This window comes from Salmo salar, chromosome ssa01 (genome assembly GCF_905237065.1).
Source record: "Salmo salar chromosome ssa01, Ssal_v3.1, whole genome shotgun sequence".
Lineage (NCBI taxonomy): Eukaryota > Metazoa > Chordata > Actinopteri > Salmoniformes > Salmonidae > Salmo > Salmo salar.
In genome coordinates this window covers 136,872,134-136,893,167 of record NC_059442.1, presented here as the reverse complement: position 1 = coordinate 136,893,167, position 21,034 = coordinate 136,872,134, and the positions used below count along the sequence as shown (strand labels likewise).

Genomic DNA, 21,034 nt, shown 5'->3' with positions numbered 1-21,034 from the left:
CCTCAGGATAGCAAAAACAGAAGTGATGTATTACTTTTTCCTCCTCTTATTACATTTTTATTTCCTGGCATCTCAAAATACCACAGCCCTCAGGTCTTGATGAGTCACCATATTGCATACTTTGAGATAGAAGATTGAGAGTGGTTTTATGAGATTTTCTTTTATTTGGTTTATGAACATCATCGTGTCTCTGTTTCCTGTTAGTTCCATTCTGGGTACTTGTGCACCACAGGAGGTTGGTGGCACCTTAATTGGGGAGGATGGGCATATGGTAATGACTGGAGCAGAATAGGTGGAAAGGTATCAACAATTTCAAACACATGGTTTCCATGTTTCAACCTTTCTTATACTGTTGTTTGTTTGAACACAACAGTGTTTGAATCAACAGACTTGCTAAAACTGAATGGGAAAAGGGGGTTAACTGGAATCAAATTCAACAAGTAACCAGGTAGATGCGCACATTGTCCTGGCCTTTTGACTTGAGAAAGGCTACTAATCTGTGTAGACTTTGCCATGGCCTTCTCCAATGAGTCACACAGTTTGTCTATGATATAACGTTTCTAGATGGATTGGCAAGCAATTGTTGTTCTTCAATATTTGTCTAATTGTTACTGTAGGCACTTACTTGTGCTCAGTTTGAGTTCATCCAAGACTAATTGTAATTACATTAACTTGTGGGAAAACGATTCTGCCGTGCTTTTAATATTCCCTGCACAGCATTCTGTCTCAGCACCCATAAGAGAAACAGCACAGTGGTGGGCCAATTACACTTGTATTATTCATTTTCATTACGCGCTCTCTCTCTCTCTCTCTCTCTCTCTCTCTCTCAAAACAAAATAAATAAATAGAAAATACAAATAATGATAAATCAGGAAATACAATTTTATCAGTAGGCATACAGTGGCAGAATAATTACAGACATGGGGTGAGACAGAACTAACAGGGTGAACGTGTTTGTATTTATGCTGATCAGCTAAATACATGGACATTAAGTAAATGCCTTGCCAATTAAAACATAAAATTAGCACTGTTATCCTTACAAAATCACTCTGGACTCTATTCAAGCCTGCATAAATGACATACCCATTCAGTAATGCCTTAGAATTGTATCCTTTTAACCACCGGCAGAAATTAATGTCAAAGGACCACCATATGAGAATAAAAATGTTAGTCTAATGCTTCATGTATAGTGGAGGCTTAACAAGGGACAGAGATTTGCCTTCACAATGCCTTCAGTGGAGACAATCGTAGGAGGTACACACCAAGTCTTGAACCTCAGCATGACCTCTCAGTCCAGGAGAGAGAGATTAAAAATGAGAGACTCCTTCTGTATAATGATCAGAGATACACATGACTTTTCTCCTAAATCTATGGTGACTCACATGGGTCTCAAACTTTACAATTTGATTCAAACTTAATCTGGAAATGACACAATTGGTCGAGGACAATGCCATTTTGCTCCTCCTGCATTGAGAAATGAAATTTAGAAATGACAAATGGACATTATGACCTTCCAATTCATGTTCCATCTTCATTTTCACCAGTCAGTGCCATTTGTCCGATTATGTGTCATCTACATAACGCTATTCATGTGTTCACGGGAATATTCTCTCTGTCACATAACACACCAAAAGAGACAGACACACACACACACACACACACACACACACACACACACACACACACACACACACACACACACACACACACACACACACACACACACACACACACACACACACACACACACACACACACCTACCTTCAGGGCGGACATGACATTACATGAGATAACACTTTGTTTGACAGCACAGACATTTGGAAATGTGAAAGAAAAAAAAAAAATCTTTCTGAAGGAGGGTTGTCTCAGGATTGGTGGAGCCACAGGGCCTGTGGTTGGGTTATTCAGTCAATTCATTCTGTGGATGAAGTAATTTATTATGGCTTGGTTTCAGTAGTATTTGCCCTGAGTGAAAGTTGCTAACAGGATCAGAATATCTACCCTGGGAAATCCTAAATGTATTTTTAACTGAACACCTCGAGTGGTACACCAGTCTAAGGTACTGCATCTCAGTGTAAGAGGCATCACTACAGTCCCTGGTTCAAATCCAGGCTGAATCACATCCGGCCGTGATTGGGAGTCCCATAGAGCTGCGTACAATTATCTGGGTTTGGCTGGGGTAGGCCGTCATTGTAAATAAGAATTTGTTTTTAACTGATTTGCCTAGTAAAATAAATGTAAAAAAATAAATAAACGTTAGTCAAAACATATCAATTTGCAGTGCATATCACTCGACAAAATTTATTGGAACTATAGCAAACGAGTTGGTCGCTAAAACTACATTTGTCACATTTTGTTGACAGTACAGCAGGTTGTCATAAAATTGAATTAAAACAAATATATAAATTGGGAGAAGATTAAATTAGCATGAACTTAATAACAAAAATGATTTTCAAATTTTTTTACCAATAATTGAATTACTTATGAAAAAAGTGGCAATACCACAGTCCCTAGAAACCAATTCCACGAGCAGCAGCACTTAAGAAGAGCTCCTCCTTAAATTGCCATTTTTGTTAACAGTTTTGTTATTTCAGTGCATTGCTGTGTTCTGCCCGTCTAGAGGAATTGAAATATACTTTTCTTTTGTGGAAATAGTTTGAAGAGATTGATCGACTTGGTTCTTTGTCACATGTGCTGCCTCTAGGTCACCTGGCTACTCATTATGGCGCACACCTGTCACCATCGTCACGCGCACCTGCGTGTCGTCAGACTCACCTGGACTCCATCACTTCCCTGATTACCTTCCTATATATGTCAATCCCTTTGGTTCTTTCACCAAGCGACATTGTTTCAGTTTCATGTCTGTGTGCTGTTAGTGTTTCTTGTTTCGTATTATGCTCTGTTTATTTAATTAAAACACTCACTCACTCACTCCCTGAACTTGCTTCCTGACTCTCAGCGCACATTGTTACAGAATGACGCCTCACCTAAGGGAAGCATCAGGGAGTGTTTAAAAAAAGAATACTTTTTATTATTATTATTTATTTATTTTTTGGTGGTAATGACGTTGAGTCCGGGAGCCGCTACAGGCTATCATGCCTCAGACAGATTGCCAGGCTTCCCGGCCTCCGCCGGTTCGTCAGGCTCTCATGCCTCAGCCGGATTGCCAGGCTCTCCTGCTACAGCCAGCTCGTCAGGCTTTCATGCCTTCTCCGGATTGCCAGGCTCCCCTGCTTCCACCGGCTGGTCAGGCTCTCATGCCCGTCAGCCGGTCTGTCAGGTTCCCGCGTCTCAGCCAGGGACAGGTTCCCGCGCATCAGCAGGGGTGACCGGTCCACTCCTGATCCCTGGGATCGTCCCTTTGGTTGGCGTCCTGCGGTTGGAGCCGAACGCGCCTGGGAGGAGGTACCATCATGTATGCTCTCTCCGGCGCTCTAGGTCGCCATGCTCCCGCATCTCAGCCGGACTGACAGGTTTCCTGCACCTCAGCAGAGGTGACCGGTCTACTCCTGATCCCCGGGATCATCATTTTGGTTGGCGTCCTGCGGCCAGAGCCGCGCATCGGGGAGGGGGTACTCACGTGTGCTCTCTCTCCGGCCTCTAGGTCACCAGGCTGCTCATTATGGCGCACACCTGTCACCATCGTTACGCGCTCCTGCGCATCATCAGACTCACCTGGACACCATCACTTCCCTGATTACCTTCCCTATATGTCACTCCCTTTGGTTCCTTCCCCAGGCGTCATTGTTTCAGTTTCATGTCTGTGTGCTGTTCGTGTTTCTTGTTTTGTATTATGTTCTGTTTATTTAATTAAAACACTCACTCCCTGAACTTGCTTCCTGACTCTCAGCGCCCACCGTTACATTCTTGCAAGACTTGTCTGCTAAATCATCAGGCACCCAACAAGGACAACAATAAGAGTTAGGACATAGGTAAACCAACAGAGGGAGAAAGAGGAAGGATTTATGGAGGATAGTTTAGGCCTTGCTAGTGAAACAAGTATTTAGATGAACAAACAAGCAGAAGAGCACGTGAAAAGGAGGTAGAAACATTCTTAACATTGAGAGTATCTTAATTTATGGTAATGTATTGTTTCAGTAACACATTTAATACCTTTTATTTGTATTATTTCTAAAAGTGCATCGTTTAAAAAGTGCATTTATCTGTAGGTGCATTATTTTAGTAAGTGCTTTCATCAAGAGACACATGAACATCATTCTAGAGCGGAGTGCATTGTTTAGAGGTCTCCATGGAGATGAAAATGGATAAATTCTCTAAGCATTGTTTCAGAGACCTTGCCGTCACGTATCCTGAAAATGATACAAGTGAGTCAGGAAAAAATCAATTCAAAAATCAATTGCAAAGAGGATCCCCAGAGACTCTGAGGGCTGACTTCATCCTAAAAGCAAACAAGGAAATAAAAGGAGACTATCTGTTCTACACGGATAATCCTATTGCTTAGCACACGGCTCTCCACAAGACCAACAATGAATTTAAAATGTCAGAAAACGTTTGTTTTCTGACATTTTAGGCAGCTGTACATTGATTTCACACCCAAATGTAACATTCATATTTATAATAACGACACTGTGATGGTTCAATGTTCGGAGGCCAGTCTGGAACAATTTGTTGCTCAACTTAAAACCTCTCCACTGTCACTACATACAACAGTCTCCACTCACTCTGTGCCTCAATATGTAGTCTCCAGTGTCCCTCTCCCTCCCGCGCCTGCAGCAGACACAGCCCTGAGCATGCCTCTCTCACACGTGAGAAGTGGAGTATGGCCTAACCTATACCTGGCCCACCATCCCATCCTCAGCCTGGACTGTTTTTACGACAATGTACAGCTGTACAAAGAGGCAGTCCCCACTTTTGCCAGGACGTTAAAGGATATTGGGTGGCCAGTCCATCTCACCCCACAGTAGCAACAGAACCCTGAGACAAATCAGACGCTCCTTAAGACCTGCATGGCGCCTCACAGAGACTGGCGAACAGCCAGCAACACTGCCCCCCACATCACCCTCCACCACTTCTCTACCAGGAACTGCATGCAGATACACTGAGCTATGCCCAAGCCGTACGTAGTCAACGAGTGCAGAGTTTAGAGCATCGCCGGCCACACTGCCCTCCACAGCACCCTCTTCAATTGCCCATACAACCTCCATTCCATGCTTCCATGCTTCCAGACCAGGCCTGCCTCAGCAACGCTCTACCAGACCCGACCCATCACAGCACAGCTCAACCAGACCCGACCCATCACAGCACAGCTCAACCAGACCCGACCCATCACAGCACAGCTCAACCAGACCCCACCCATCACAGCACAGCTCAACCAGACCCCACCCATCACAGCACAGCTCAACCAGACCCCACCCATCATAGTACAGCTCAACCAGACCCCACCCATCACAGCACAGCTCAACCAGACCCCACCCATCACAGCACAGCTCGACCCGACCCATCACAGCACAGCTCAACCAGACCCCACCCATCACAGCACAGCTCAACCAGACCCGACCCATCACAGCACAGCTCAACCAGACCCCACCCATCACAGCACAGCTCTACCAGACCCGACCCATCACAGCACAGCTCTACCAGACCCCACCCATCACAGCACAGCTCTACCAGACCCCACCCATCACAGCACAGCTCTACCAGACCCCACCCATCACAGCACAGCTCTACGAGTCCCCACCCATCATAGCACAGCTCAACCAGACCCGACCCATCACAGTACAGCCCAGCTCTACACAGCATCGACCACTACCCTAGAGTCTGGCAAAATACTGTTGAGGGTAGTGCACCACATCTTTCTCATCATCAGGCCTCATATGCTGAGAGTTTGGAGCTTTGTCAGCCACACTGCCCTCCACACCACCCTTCTCAATTCCCCCCACAACCTCCATCCCAGGCTAGTTTTGGTTACCCTTCCTACTCTCCTCCCCAGGACAGGCCTGGGACACTGCTACCCACCATGGCAGCTCCAACCCTGCAACAGGAGCCACACCAAGACCTCCTGTGCACATCCCGAATGGAGCACTGGCAGCCACTTCAATCCCCCCAGCACCATTCCTTTGGCGGGAGCTTCATCAGGGCGGACTGAACTCTGCCAACACTGCTCTCCCAGTTGAGGGAGGTCTGTCAAATGCTCAGTCTACTCTGCTCTCATGTGGTTGGCAAGGGACCCAAGGCAAAGTCTCAGCTCACTCAACAAATAGCTGCAGATGACCCTATGCCTGTTAGCTCTTATGGGAATGAGCTGAATACCCCCTCTGACTTTAAATTTCATAGGAGGCTTGGGCTAATATGGGCTAATATGCCTATATGTGCCAAGTATGAATTCAATGAACAAAATTTACATTTGGGTGCAGGACTCGTGTCCTGACATTCTGGTACTCTCTGAAACATGGTTAACTGGTTCTGTATCTGATAAAGAAATTGAAGTCAATGATTAGAATGTGTTTAGATGTGACAGATTACAGAAAGGGGGAGGAGTGGCCATATACTGTATGTAAAATATAATTTCATGCCGTCCCAATCTTTAAATATTTCTGTTCCCAAGAAATTTGAGGTCCTGGTTGTAGATGCGTCCATAAACCAGCATGCACGTTTATTTGTTGCTAGGATTTACCGCCCCACAGCTGCCATGGTGGATGCTATTGGTGCAATATCTGAGTGTTTAACACCTTTTTTATCCTCAGAGTTGGTCATTTTAAGGGGATTTGAATCTGGATTGGCTATCCACAGCCTCAGATCAATTTAAGAGTATATGCATTGATTTTAATCTGACTCAATTGTTCTCTAAACCCACATGGCTAAATGTGAAAAACGCTGTTGACACCTCATTGATTGATTTAATTCTTACAAATAACCCCCATAAATATTTGTCTAGTGGAGTATTTGCATAGTATGTATTAGAGATATGAAACATAAAAATGCTAATCCTTGTTTAATTAAGAAGATACATTTTAAAAGGGGTTTTTACATTACATGTCCTACTCTGATTTAGCCATTAGCTCCAATATTCCTGACCCTGAGTTGGTTTTAGAACATTTCTCTTCCATATTTGTTCCTCTACACCCCTTTTAAAGAATTCAGAGTCAAAGATAGATCTAACCCTTGTTTTTTTTCTTCTGAGCTCATTCAGATGAGAAATCAGGCCTGGGCCAAAGCAAGGACAACTGACTTTGTAGTGGACTGGCAATCTTTCAGACAATTGAGAAACAGATGTAGTATTTCGATTAAGAAAGCTAAATCAAGCTATTGTTAAGCTCTATCTCTGACTTTGGTGATCTTTCTAAAGTCTGGAAAACAGTAAATGCACTGAAGCGTACACATTTATCTTCTTCCCTGCCTAAGCAAGTTCTATCTGAACTACTTTATTGACCTGAAATTAGTATTGAATGCAGGTAAAACTAAGTATATGTTGTTCTCTAGCGCACATAACAATGTACTTTGGATGGTGTCCATATTGATCGTATTTCTGCTTAAAAATATCTGGGCATCTGGATACATGAAAGCTGTCTTTTAAAAAGCATATGGATGAGTTAGCTAAGAAGCTGAGAATAAAAATGGACTTCTATAGAAATAGGTCCTGCCTCTCACTAAATAGTAGAAAGCAGATTATTCAGTCGACGTTCCTATCGGTCCTAGACTTTTTTGTTGACATTATCTGTATGAACGCAGCTGCCATTTCATTAAAGCCATTAGATGCAGTTTATCAGATCGCACTGCTCTTTATTTTGGGCGACACTTTTTGTACTCATCACTGCATTCTCTACCAGAAAGTTGGTTGGCCCTCTTTGATGTCACGTAGGTTGATACATTGTTATATTTTCATTTATAAAGTCCTTTTACAAAAAGTATCTAACATCATTACTTTAGACATAGGAGTTACCACCCCCGGTCTCAGGGATGGTTAACTCTGGAAATTCCTTTGGTCTCTACTGAGTTCTTGCACCTTATTTGTGGAACAATATTCAAAATGTTCTTTAATTTGATGCCTCTAGGGCAATTCAGAAAGCTGATTGAGGACCTTATTAACTGATTTTATTTAACCTTTATTTAACTAGGCAAGTCAGTTAAGAATAAATCCTTATTTACAATGACGGCTAAGGAACACTGGGTTAACTGCCTTGTTCAGGGGCAGAATGACAGATTTTTACCTTGTCAGCTCGGGGATTTGATCCAGCAACCTTTCGGTTACTGGCCCAACACTCTAACTAGGCTACCTGCCGCCCCTGATGAATGTGTTTGTTTTTTATGACCATTTTGTATTTATATTGATGTGTGTATTTTCTGTAATTGATGTAATCCAAGGCACATCTGTAAAAGACACCTTGGTCTCAGTATGACTCCCTGATATAATAAAGGTTAAATAGCCTATGCTACTGACTGTAGACTATGAAATGTAAAAAGGAGATGTTGGGTGGTGGAGTGTAGGGGTGGGAAAGAAAGGAGGGTGTTGTCTCACACAGTGTTGAATATCAGGTGAAGCGCGTCTCTAGCTGGTGCATTTCTCTGAGGGCAGCAGCAGCAGACAGATTCCTCAGGGAGTTACACGGGTGTGTGCGTCTCGACATAACAGCCATAAATAGCCTACCGCCTGAATAGTTTGTCCAGTCCATACGAAAAATATATTTGCTTAGATCATACTTGTACTGTCAAAGAACGGTACTCATTTGGGAGGCATTTAGGGATAACAAGGTAAGCCATTCCCATTTTTGCATGAAATGAATTTGATGAAATATTGTTCTTGAATTCTTATTCAAAACGAGCTGGTGGGAATGTGAGTAAACTCCGTTGTTTCTAACTAAATTCAACAATTGCCTGTACCTATTGGATATTTGAGACTAGTGCAGAGACCAGTCTCAGATAAATAAATTAAAAGTAATGTACCTATCATTTGCTTTAATTATGTCTATAGCCTACTTATTAATGTTTAATAATTATGCTGTCCTTTTTGTCTACTAAATGTGTCTACCTTTTGTCTATTATATTGTAACATGTAAATATAATGGTTATACATTATTGAAAGAAGTTATAACTTTCAATTTTTTAATTTTTTTAACAGTTTGAGAGGAAATGTAATGAGACCTGTTGACTATAATTGGAATTCACAGTCTGCCCTCAGTCATTTGCATTTTCAAATGTCCTGCATCATTTCACATCTACTTGCTTTCAATTAAAATGTACAAAAATTTGAGACTTTTACAAATAGCCAATCAAAACCTTTGAAAATGCTATGAGATAGGCATGACATTAGTAGACTATAAACAATCAGAACACTGCCTAAGAAGCACATCACTTTGCACATCACTTTACTCCTCCTATATGTGGAATTTGTTTCACAATTGCTCCTCAAAACATGCAATAAATCAATCAATCAATTATAATGTACCATAAAACAATTCAATATGTAATATTTCTACAAGACAATCAGTCAACTATGAGGACTTCCTGGGCTATGAGAGCTTTGGTGGCATCACCAAAACAATTATTTTTCAATAGCACTGAATAGCTCAAAACATTGTTTGTGCACACAATAGTCTCAGGCTACATTTACACAGCCAGCCTAATTCTGATCTTTTTCCACTAATTGGTCTTTTGACCAGTCAGATCAGCTCTTTTGCCAATATTTGGGCAAAATATCAGAATTGGGCTGCCTGTGTAAATGCAGCAAATGAAGGCTACAATATTCACTGATAGGCATGTGCAGAATAGCAAAACACCTGATGCTTGTTTGACATGCTAATATTTTTCTTTATGGAGACTAAAGTGGGAAGATCTGTCAAATCAATGATAACAATCCCAATCAATGAAAGTTCAAACCCACTAGGCACACACTGATTGACTCAATGTTGTTTTCAAGTAATTTCAATGAAATACATGCCAATAAAATGTATTTCAATGACATTACGTTGAACCAACGTGAAATAGACATTGAATTGACTTCTGTGCCCAGTGGGAAGGCTCAATCGATGATCAGGCTCTGATTTAATATTTCACCTTGCATCAAAGACAAAGTAGTAGGCTAGGGAACAAAGGAAATATGCGTCTCCAAACAGTTTAAAGAGCACCAAAAAGTGACTTGCCAAGTGTTTCATAAGTGCCAGGTGCGTGCACTTAGACGCTTAGTATAAATAAAGATTGCTGAATATGCACTTATTGCATAGGGATCACTTATCATTATGCTGGCCTCGACAAAGGAAGCTGACAAAACAACATATGGCCACAGGAAAATGAAACATAGGCCTATAATAATAACTTCCATGATAATAACTTTAAATTCTATAAAGCCTGGGTGCAGTGCTAGTTTGTTTCTGTTCTCTTGACAACTACTTATGGAATTGTCATGTCAAACATTTGGCATGACTATGAGTGGCAGAGTAACATGATAGAACAGACTGGCACTCAAATGATACCGAGGACACATATTTTGTGAACGTGCATGTATTTTCAGGTAGTGTCTAAGGATAATTATTTGGAGATTGACGTTGCCCCCTCATCAGCACTAGCTGTCTAGCAGAGTTTGATATCCTGCTTCACAAAGAGTCACAAGAATTCGGCCCTGGCATTTTATCCACACCTTCCCACGTCACAGTCCGCCGTCAACTAAAACAAATACAACATGTAAAAACACCACTGGAGATACAACTCGTCTCTAGCCATTTTGTTTGCCTCCTGTTTCCCTGGTGTCACTGGTGCCACTTACTTTACAGCTGGTGGCACCAGCCCATGATTTGGTCGGACCCAAATCATGACTAATCATCTTATAAAGTCATTCAAAGTGCTTTATTAAGAAGTATAATATTTAAACTACTGAGGTATTCAAGAAATACATTTTTTCATCGAACACGTCCAAGCAGGAATGCATGGTTCAAATATTTTGATATGCAACCTGATCCAATGATTTTCAGGAATGTTGGTTTAACAATTAGACTATAGTTGCTATATTTTAGGACTTCATAATTTCCAGATTTTTTTTCTTAAATCGAGATTAATTACATCTTTATGTACATTTATGTTGGGGTTAAACACCCAAGGAAGTGGAAACTTAAAACACATAACTAGATCGCTAATCCGCTGCTAGTAGCCATGTATTCATCCACCAATAAATTGAATGTCCCATGAGACCTATTGCGAGTTCGAATCTCATCACGGACAACTTCAGCAGTTTAGCTAATTAGCAACTTTCCAGCTACTTACTACTTTTTAGCTACTTTGCAACTTCTTAGCATATTAGCAAACCGTTCCCCTAACCCTAAATGTAACCTTTTTAGCTAACCCTTCCCCTAACCTTAACCTTAACCCTAACCTTAAACATTTAACCTAACTCCTAAACTTAACCCTAACCATAACCCTAACCCTAACCCAGCTAACATTAGCCAGATAGTTAACCTAGATTTATGTAAAGAATAATGTGAGATGGTAATCTTACTATTTCACAAGAGAATTCAGCAACATGCGACAGCCTTATGAAATGTATTGGAAGTTCACAAGTAATAAGATAACTGAAGAAATGTTGCGATTGGGAGCAATGAACAGGACACAACTAGACGTTTCAGTGGTCTTTGGTTGAAGTGGTGCCCTGAAGTCCCTGAAGAAATAAGGTTGCATTTCTCTAGTGAGTAGAGATTACATTGAATGGTCTTTAGTGTTTGTGGGTCTCGGGTTAATCAATCATCTTTACTGTACATCAACTGTCTTTGAATGTTTAGCTGTCCTTTAGCTGTGTTAACTCCAGTTCTTTAAATATACTGTACCGTATATGTAAGGGTACATTGTGGATTCACCAGTAGTATGTATTGTTCTACAGACTGCTTCATGATCATGACAGTCATCCTCGTATTGAGTCATACTGAGTCACACACACACCTAGAGGTAGGTTAGGTCTCCCATATGTATGGTCATGTAATCATCCGTCTAAGGCACAGCCAGCTTTAGATCCACAGCCAGTGCTTTTTATCTCATATCAAACCGTCTGGGCATCAAAACAACCTCTTTCGACCCACCTCCCAGCCTTCTATTGCCAACCCCCAGATCGGGCACCAAACTAAGGAGCAGGCAGGCATACTATACCAACTCCCCGAACTGTCAGAACCCGACACTTATTAAATCCAACAGCTCAAAGAAAAATGACAATACTCATTCCATATTAGTGAACCTGGCATAACAACCCGTCACTTTGCTTGTCTTTGATCCTGCTGGACCATTTGACCGGCATTGCATTGCGATGGCTCTATCACTATCCCCTTTCCTGCTACACCAACATTTATCTCATCCAATGACATGCGAAATCTCCGACACGTACACCCAGAGTGGTATTGAGTGGAATTATCAGTCCGCTGCCCTTCAGAACTTTAATGCACTGCCCTCTGTGCAGTTCAATCCCTGGCCTGTCATCTAGCTGCTGAGTAACTGTAAGGAGCTGTGTGGGAAAATTAGCCTGTCTCAGTACTCACACACAGCCCGTTACAGAGACCAGCACATGTTGTTGCCTGACTTATGAAAATGTGCTTTTGTTTTATATATCTATTTATTTTCTTAACCTCTATGCTTTGTTGGTTTCCCTCATAACTTATGTCTTGACTACCAATGATTCTGTGTCAGTGGAGCTGGTGTTTGAAGTTAATGGTTTTATGTATAAGGAGGCGATGGTATTTGGATGAAAAGTAAATAGAAAATGCTGTGTTTCTTGAAGCGGGACCTCTTGTTTACTCTGGCGGCATTGTAATGATGTGTGAGGTGAGGAAATCTTTACAGAGAACCTCACTCTTGAGGAAGAAGATATTTGGCAGTCTAATGCATATTTACAGCACGCCCATCATCTTATATATATATATTTTGTTGTGTTGTGGTTTTATTTAGGATTATTATCAAAATGTTGAATATCCTTTAATGTAATGGATGCCTGGCATATGGCTGTGCTATGACGAATGCTTACTCAGTCTCAGGCTTATTCAGTCTTATTTGCAACAGTGACTACATTTAGCTTTTGCCATTCTGTAAAACAGGGATGGAGCCTGGGGGATGGCTTTTTTATTAACTGCTCTCTTTCTACTGTGTTTTTAGTGGGACTTCTGTTCAATGAAAACATCCCTCCAGCAACTTTCTATCATGCCATTTCAGTCCCACCGTGAAAGAGACACCATAAACATATTGTATCTTGACTTCGTGACCTAGAAAGCCCTGCAGGCAAACTCCAAAGACAGATGGCGTAACAAGCAGTGACAGTGCTGAAGATTCACTATCCTGACCTGTCAGTGTTTTTAAATGTTGCAGCCAAAGACATGTGATTTGTGCAGGCATTGGCAAGGGCGCATGCCTCCTAGCATCAAAGATCTGTGATTGACGAGGTACCAACTTCTCCAGTTTTGAGTCACAAGAAGGGGCTATACAAATGGTGGACTCCCAACGCCCGTGCTGAAGTTTGCATGGCTGAATTCTGATTTAACAAAACATAACAGTCAATCCCAAAGACATTCAACTAGTGATTGAACCGTAAATAAACCCAAAATGGTTCCCTCAGATGAGAACATCACGTTCCCTGTGTCAGAAAGCTGTCCCAACTGCAGTTCCTCCTCCTTCGCTGAGGTGGATATCACTAAGGCGGTGACCCTGGGCCTGGTGATGGGGGTGTTTGTCATCTTCGGGGTTCTCGGTAACATCCTGGTTATCCTGTCTGTGGTGTGCCACCACCACCTACGCTCCGTCACACACTACTTCATCGCCAACCTGGCAGCGGCCGACCTGCTCCTGAGCTCCACCGTGCTGCCGTTCTCTGCCACCTCGGAGGTCCTAGGCCGCTGGGTGTTTGGCCGGTCTTTCTGCAGTGCCTGGGCCGCCCTGGATGTTCTCTGCTGCACTGCTTCTATCCTCAGCCTGTGTGTTATCTCTGTTGACCGCTACCTAGCAGTGAGCTACCCGCTGCACTACCCTGCCATGGCCACTGGGAGGCGCGGCCTGGTCGCAGTGGCAGCTCTCTGGGGCCTCTCGGCAGCCATATCCGTAGGTCCACTCTTCGGCTGGAAGGAGCCCGACCCAGAGGACGAGACTGAGTGCCGGATCACAGAGGAACCAGGTTATGCTATTTTCTCTGCCCTGGGGTCGTTCTATGTGCCACTAGCTGTCATCCTGGCCATGTACTGCAAGGTATATGTGGTGGCCAAGCGGAAGACTCGGGACCTGAGGGAGGGCAGGAAGAGGGAGGGGGGGATGGACATGAAGGGAGAGGGAGTGACGCTGAGGATCCATCGGGGAAATGCCCCTGCTAAGCCAGTGGGGCAAGAGCAGGAGGGAGAGAAGTGCATCTTGAGGCGGAGACGCACCACCTTCGCCCTCATGCACCTGCTGAAATTCTACCGAGAGAAGAGGGCAGCCAAGACTCTGGGCATTGTGGTTGGCTGCTTCGTTCTCTGCTGGCTGCCCTTCTTCCTGGTTATGCCCATTGGTGGGTATCCCACAATGCCTTTCCTTGCTCTCCCTATGTGCTGATGCATGCCTTTGTTTTGAATTGCATGGAAATGAAAAAGAGAATGCGATATGAAAACGAAAGCAGATACAGAGACGTTTAATATGAAAAAACGTAAGTCTAATCAACTGCTGAATAACAGTATCATAGGGAGTAACATAGGGCTGGGAATTGCCAGGGACCTCACCATACGATATTATCACGATACTAAGGTGCCGATACGATTCTTACAATTCTATATGTATTGCGATTCGATACTACGATTTTATGCAATTTGATATTCCAAACATATTGCTCACCATGGCTGCTTCAGCGGGACAAGAAGGAGTCATGAGAAAACGAGTTTTGATCAGTCATGGAAATAAAAGCGCTAAAAACATGTTGGCTCACCATTTAAAAAGAAGATGAATGAGAAGCTAGAGAAGAAGAAATGCCTCAGATTTGAAATTGATACGTAAGGGAAAATCAAGTCTGAAATTTCAAAATGAAAATCACAAACTTCATAAGCCTTTTTAAACTTCAAATACACTACAAGTTTTAGGTGTCATGCATTGCAGTAAAGTTCTCCTGCAACAGAGAGATCAAATTACGATCATACATCTGTACAGCCGACTAGCGCTAGCTAATGTTAACTACCTAACTCTTTTTTTTGTAGATACTTGGAGTCATAGAATCAATATAATATCATCAAAAATAATCTTGCAATACTCAACTATATAGATTTTTTTCCCCCATCACTAGAATAACATCACTGAATGAATTAGCATTTTTCTCAAGAAAATAATCCCTGGAACTGATTTCCCATAGCAGCATATAAAGCCCCTTTACTGGATAGAGTGTGATTGCCAATGCCTGACTCACAATGTGTCATTTTATAGTCAGGGAAGCTTCCCTTCCAAATCTCTTAAAAATCAACCCCACTACTCAACTCTATTGAACTGTGAAATGTAAATCTTAACCTCTCAATGGAAAAGCACAAAATTGAATGGAAATGAATGTTTTTGAGATTGAAAGAGGGGAAATAAGCCACAGGACCTATTTTCTGCATATTTCCTGCTACAGTGCACCAAAAACAATGTTAGGAGCCGTAAACAAATGCAACCCTCTATTATAGAACTTCAGCTACAAAATCACTGGTGTTAGCATGGCCATGGGATGAGTCACATATAACAGTTGTTCAGTGATTTGAAAGATAAGAGCTATACACTGAGTGCACAAAACATTAAGAACACCTGCTCTTTCCATGATGTAGACTGACCAGGTGAATCCAGGTGAAAGCTATGATCCCTTATTGATGTTACTTGTTAAATCCACTTCAATCAGTGTAGATGAAGGGCAGGAGACAGGTTAAAGAAGGATTTTTAAGCCATGAGACAATTGAGACATGGATTGTTTTTGTGTGCCATTCAGAGGGTGAATGGGCAAGACAAAATATTGAAGTGCCTTTGAACAGGGTATGGTAGTAGGTGCCAGGTGCAACGGTTTGTGTCAAGAACTGCAATGCTGCTGGATTTTTCACACTCAACAGTTTCCACAGAATGGTCCACCACCCAAAGGACATCCAGCCAACTTGACACAACTGTGGGAAGCATTGGAGTCAACATGGGCCAGCATCCCTGTGGAACACTTTCGACACCTTGTAGAGTCCATGCCCTGACGAATTGAGGCTGTACTGAGGGCAAAAAAAAACATGTTTTTGTACACTCAGTACATATGATTATGTGATGATAGATGTACAGTCAAACCCAACATTGCCTCACAGCTGTCATCAACATAATACCCCCACAAGCCTGTGAGAATGTGATTAATGAAATGCCGTATAATGGCTACGCAGACTTTAATATGCTTGATTAAGGATCCGACAGATCTGTAATTCAAGATTATATGGAGATTGGGTTTGAACTAATTTACTGTAAATGAACAGATTATCAAAAGGCCTGCTGATGGTCTGGTTCCGAATACACCTCCTTTGGTCTTGGGAAGTGTAGCTGAATCCATTCAGATTATGTGCACTTCTAATCCTACTTTAGAATTCATTTATACACAATTTCTTGATGGAAATTCAATGAGTCCGATGTTGGAATAGCCTTTTGATTTATTTGTGTTTTATTGTATATATAACAACAGAGTCTACGACCCTGGTCTCCCCTCTTGAATGCTCCGTATACTTGTCTGTGTTTTCTTTAGTTGTACATCAGGAATTCAATTACTGCCGTGGAGAAGCCGAGCAAATGAAATACCAGTGCTGAACCGTATAGGGTTATACTTCAGGGAAGAAATGAAATGAACAAAAACACTATTCATTCTTTTATGCCAAAGCCATTATAAACAACAACCATAAAGGGCACGACGTTGTGCGCAGTAAGCCGGCGCCCCACAATCACCCTTCATCTTTCCAAGGCAGCAAAGCATTACTGGAGTCCTGCATTTCAATAGAAACAGAACTTCAGACCTGCGAGCACAATATTCAATGTCAAAGCTAATGCCCCTGAGATTCTCAGACTATAGGAATGAAAGAGTTGAACGTTTTAGACCTTTAGAGACAAAGCTCTTCAGATAGAGATATACAGGTACACTACCGGTCAAAAGTTTGAACATTGAATCATGTAGTAACCAAAAAGGTGTTAAACAAATCAAAATATATTTTAGATTTGAGAATCTGTAAATAGCCACCCTTTTCCTTGATGACAGCTTTGCACACTCTTGGAATTCTCTTAACCAGCATAATGAGGTAGTCACCTGGAATGCATTTCAATTAACAGGTCTGCCTTCTTAAAAGTTAATTTGTGGAATTTCTTTCCTTCTTAATGTGTTTGAGCCAATCAGTTGTGTTGTGACAAGGTAGGGGGTATACAGAAGATAGCCCTCTTTGGTAAAAGACCAAGTCCATACTATGGAAAGAACAGTGCAAATAAGCAAGGAGAAACGACAGTCCATCATTACTTTAAGACATGAAGGTCAGTCAATACGGAAAATTTCAAGAACTTTGAAAGTTTCTTCAAGTGCAGTCGCAAAAACTATCAAGCGATATGATGAAACTGGCTCTCATGAGGACCACCACAGGAATGGAAGACCCAGAGGTACCTCTGCTGCAGAGGATAAGTTCATTAGAGTTACCAGCCTCATAAATTGCAGCCCAAATAAATGCTTCACAGAGTTCAAGTAACAGACACATCTCAACATCAACTATTCAGAGGAGACTGCGTGAATCAGGCCTTCATTGTCAAATTGCTGAAAAGAAACCACTACTAAAGGACACCAATAAGAAGAAGAGACTTGCTTGGGCCAAGAAACACGAGCAATGAACATTAGACTGGTGGACATCTGTCCTTTGGTCTGATGAGTATAAATGTGAGATTTTTGGTTCCAACTGCCATGTCTTTGTGAGACGCAGAGTAGGTGAACGGATGATCTCCGCATGTGTGGTTCCCACCATGAAGCATGGAGGAGGAGGTGTGATGGTGTGGGGGGTGCTTTGCTGGTGACACTGTGATTTATTTGGAATTCAAGGCACACTTAACCAGCATTGCTACCACAGCATTCTGCAGTGATATGCCATCCCATCTGGTTTGGACTTAGTCCCACTATCATTTGTTTTTCAACAGGACAATGACCCAACACACCTCCAGGCTGTGTAAGGGCTATTTGACCAATAAGGAGAGTGATGGAGTGCTGCATCAGATGACCTGGCCTCCACAATCACCCGATCTCAACCCAATTGAGATGGTTTGGGATGAGTTGGATCACAGAGTAAAGGAAAAGCAGCCAACAAGTGCTCAGCATATGTGGGAACTACTTCAAGAATGTTGGAAAAGCATTCCAGGTGAAGCTGTTTGAGAGAATGCCAAGAATGTGCAAAGCTGTCATTTACATTTTAATCATTTAGCAGACGCTCTTATCCAGAGCGACTTACAGTAGTGAATGCATACATTTCATGCATTTTTTTTATTTTTTTTGTACTGGCCCCCCGTGGGATTCGAACCCACAATCCTGGCGTTGCACACACCATGCTGGCGTTGCAAACACCATGCTCTATCAACTGAGCCACAGGGAAGGCAAATGGTGGCTATTTGAGGAATCTCAAATATAAAATATATTTTGATTTGTTTAACACTTTTTGGGTTACTACATGATTCCATATGTGTTATGTCATAGATCTGATGTCTTCACTATTATTCTACAATGTAGAAAATAGTAAAATAAAGAAAAACCTTTGAATGAGTAGGTGTGTCTAAAACCTTTGACTGGTAGTGTATGTTGGCCTTACATACATCTTATCAGATAACCTTGAATGTGTAAGTACACAGTGAACACCAGAATGTCTGAGCTGCCAATGCTCATCCTATTGCTGTTATTCAATACATATAAGGGTCAATAGGACATGCAAATGATTCATGATTCATATAGACGTTGTGAACTGCTGTACTTGCTATATTGACAGATCCGTCTGTGTGTTTATGTGTGATTTCTGTCTGTGTTCTTTCCACAGGCTCCATATTCCCATTGTACAGGCCATCTGACACCATATTTAAGATCACCTTCTGGCTGGGCTACCTCAACAGCTGTATCAACCCCATTATCTATCCCTGCTTCAGCCAGGAGTTCCAGAGGGCCTTCCTCAACATTCTGCATGGACGCTGCCTCAGACAGGGTGGCAGGAGCTCCAAGTCTCTGGGGTTTGCTCCTTCCTATAGTCCCAGTCCTGGTCCATCGTCTCTTATTAGATCCCAGCCTCACCCCTCCTCCTCCAGCTCCTCCACCCCCTTCACCCAGCCATGCCGAGCCGCCTCCCCAGATGCTCACGCCTCCTCCTCTGGCTGCTGGAGGACCTTCTCTGGCTCCTCTTCCTCTGTGGGGGTGCGAGGCCATACCCAAAGTACCCGGGTTCACAGTAAAAGCCTGCTGAAGGTGTGGTGTTTTGCAGCGGGGGAGAACCCATCCCAACAGGGTGCTGCTTGTCTGAGCCCCTCAGCCCCTGGTGCTACATGTCAAACGAAAGTCCATTGCCACTCCCTGGGAGCAAGAGGGGAGGCTGTCTGACTGGGAAAACTAAAGGATTCTGGGTAATTAAAATTCCCCCAAGTTGTGGGAAAAGATGTGTCACTTATTGGCATGAAGTTAAGACATCTCTCGAGACCTGCTGGAATCAGTCAGTCCAGCTATTGACATAATGCTGATGTGTCTTCATGTTTTGGGAAATGGGAAAGAGTACACACACCTGGAGGTAGAGATGTACTGTACAGTATTTGCTGCACTGTAGATTGATGTACAGTATGAATCAAAAGGATACACAGTGTCAGTACAGAAACTGAATAAAGAGTACTGAGTCAGTAAAGAGACCAGGGTTGGGGAGTAGCTGATTACATGTAATCAGTTAGACACAATCTGATTACAAAAAACTGTAACTGCAATCAATTATGTTACCAGCTGAAATATTGTAATCAGATTACAGATACTTTAGAAAAACTAGATTACTTCTTGGATTACTTTTAAATTCAGAAAGGATGTTTGCGAAAAAATACATCATGACACCTTTCTGTTTTCTCAAATCAAAATAAAATCAAATTGAATTTGTCACATGCGCCGAATGAAATGCTTACTTACAAGCCCTTAACCAACAATGCAGTTTTAAGAAAAATAAGAATAAGACAATATTGACTAAATAAACTAAAGTTTAAAAAATACAAGAGTAACAATAAAATAGCAATAATGCGGTATATACAGGGGCTACCAGTACCAAGTCAATGTGCGGGGGTACAGGTTAGTCGAAGTAATTGAGGTAATATGTACATGTAGGTAGGGGTAAAGTGACTTTGCACAGACTATAAACAGCGAGTAGTGGGGTCAATGCAAATAGTGGGGTCACCGAATGATGTCCATACATTGGTTCAATTTACAGTCCATACTGCTATGTTTTTTTGACAATATTTATGACAAGCTTACCATCTGACATGTGCTTTTTTCACGGTGCTTTGTGCTGAAAAATGTAACGCGTGCTCAGCTCTTACTATGTAAGGTAGCTACTGTGCTGCTGGTGTGTATGCTTGTGTCTTGTGACAGTGGTCTCTTTCTTTACCTACTCAAATAGCAGAAGAACATGTCCATCAAACACATGCACAGCTAGATACTCCGACACACTAGACCCAGAGAATGAGCCAAATACCTGCTATGCATTGTAGGATGTTTTAGTTCATTGATCAGTAAAGATAAAGTCTGTAAGCATCTGTATAACCCATTTCAATCTTGAATGCAATGGAAATTGTGTAAAATATAGAAAATCTTAATTATTATGCCTCTCTCCAATCATGGTTGAATATTTCACTGTATCTGCACCAATCCTCAATGAAAATTAGACATGTCACCTGTTGTTTTGCCTGTGTGATGAATAATTATAATCAGGAATGCATGGCCTTTTTAGCTGTTAGTCAGCCCTCAATACATAGTACTCCAAACATTAGGAACACCTTCCTAATATTGAGTTGCATCCCCCTCATCCCTTTTGTCCTCAGAACATCCTCAATTCGTCGGGGCATTAACTCTACAAGGTGTCGAATGTA

General features: G+C 42.1%; 1 protein-coding gene across 1 annotated transcript; it reads left to right on the top strand.

Annotated features, from left to right (window-relative positions):
* The first annotated feature begins 8,538 nt into the window (after window positions 1-8,538).
* On the top strand, window positions 8,539-19,975 carry adra1ab (adrenoceptor alpha 1Ab). Its single transcript, XM_014132146.2, has 3 exons — window positions 8,539-8,710; window positions 13,079-14,456; window positions 18,967-19,975. The coding sequence occupies exons 2-3, from the start codon at window positions 13,523-13,525 to the stop codon at window positions 19,515-19,517; spliced, it is 1,485 nt and encodes a 494-aa protein (XP_013987621.1). The 5' UTR covers window positions 8,539-8,710; window positions 13,079-13,522; the 3' UTR covers window positions 19,518-19,975.
* The last annotated feature ends 1,059 nt before the right edge of the window (window positions 19,976-21,034 follow it).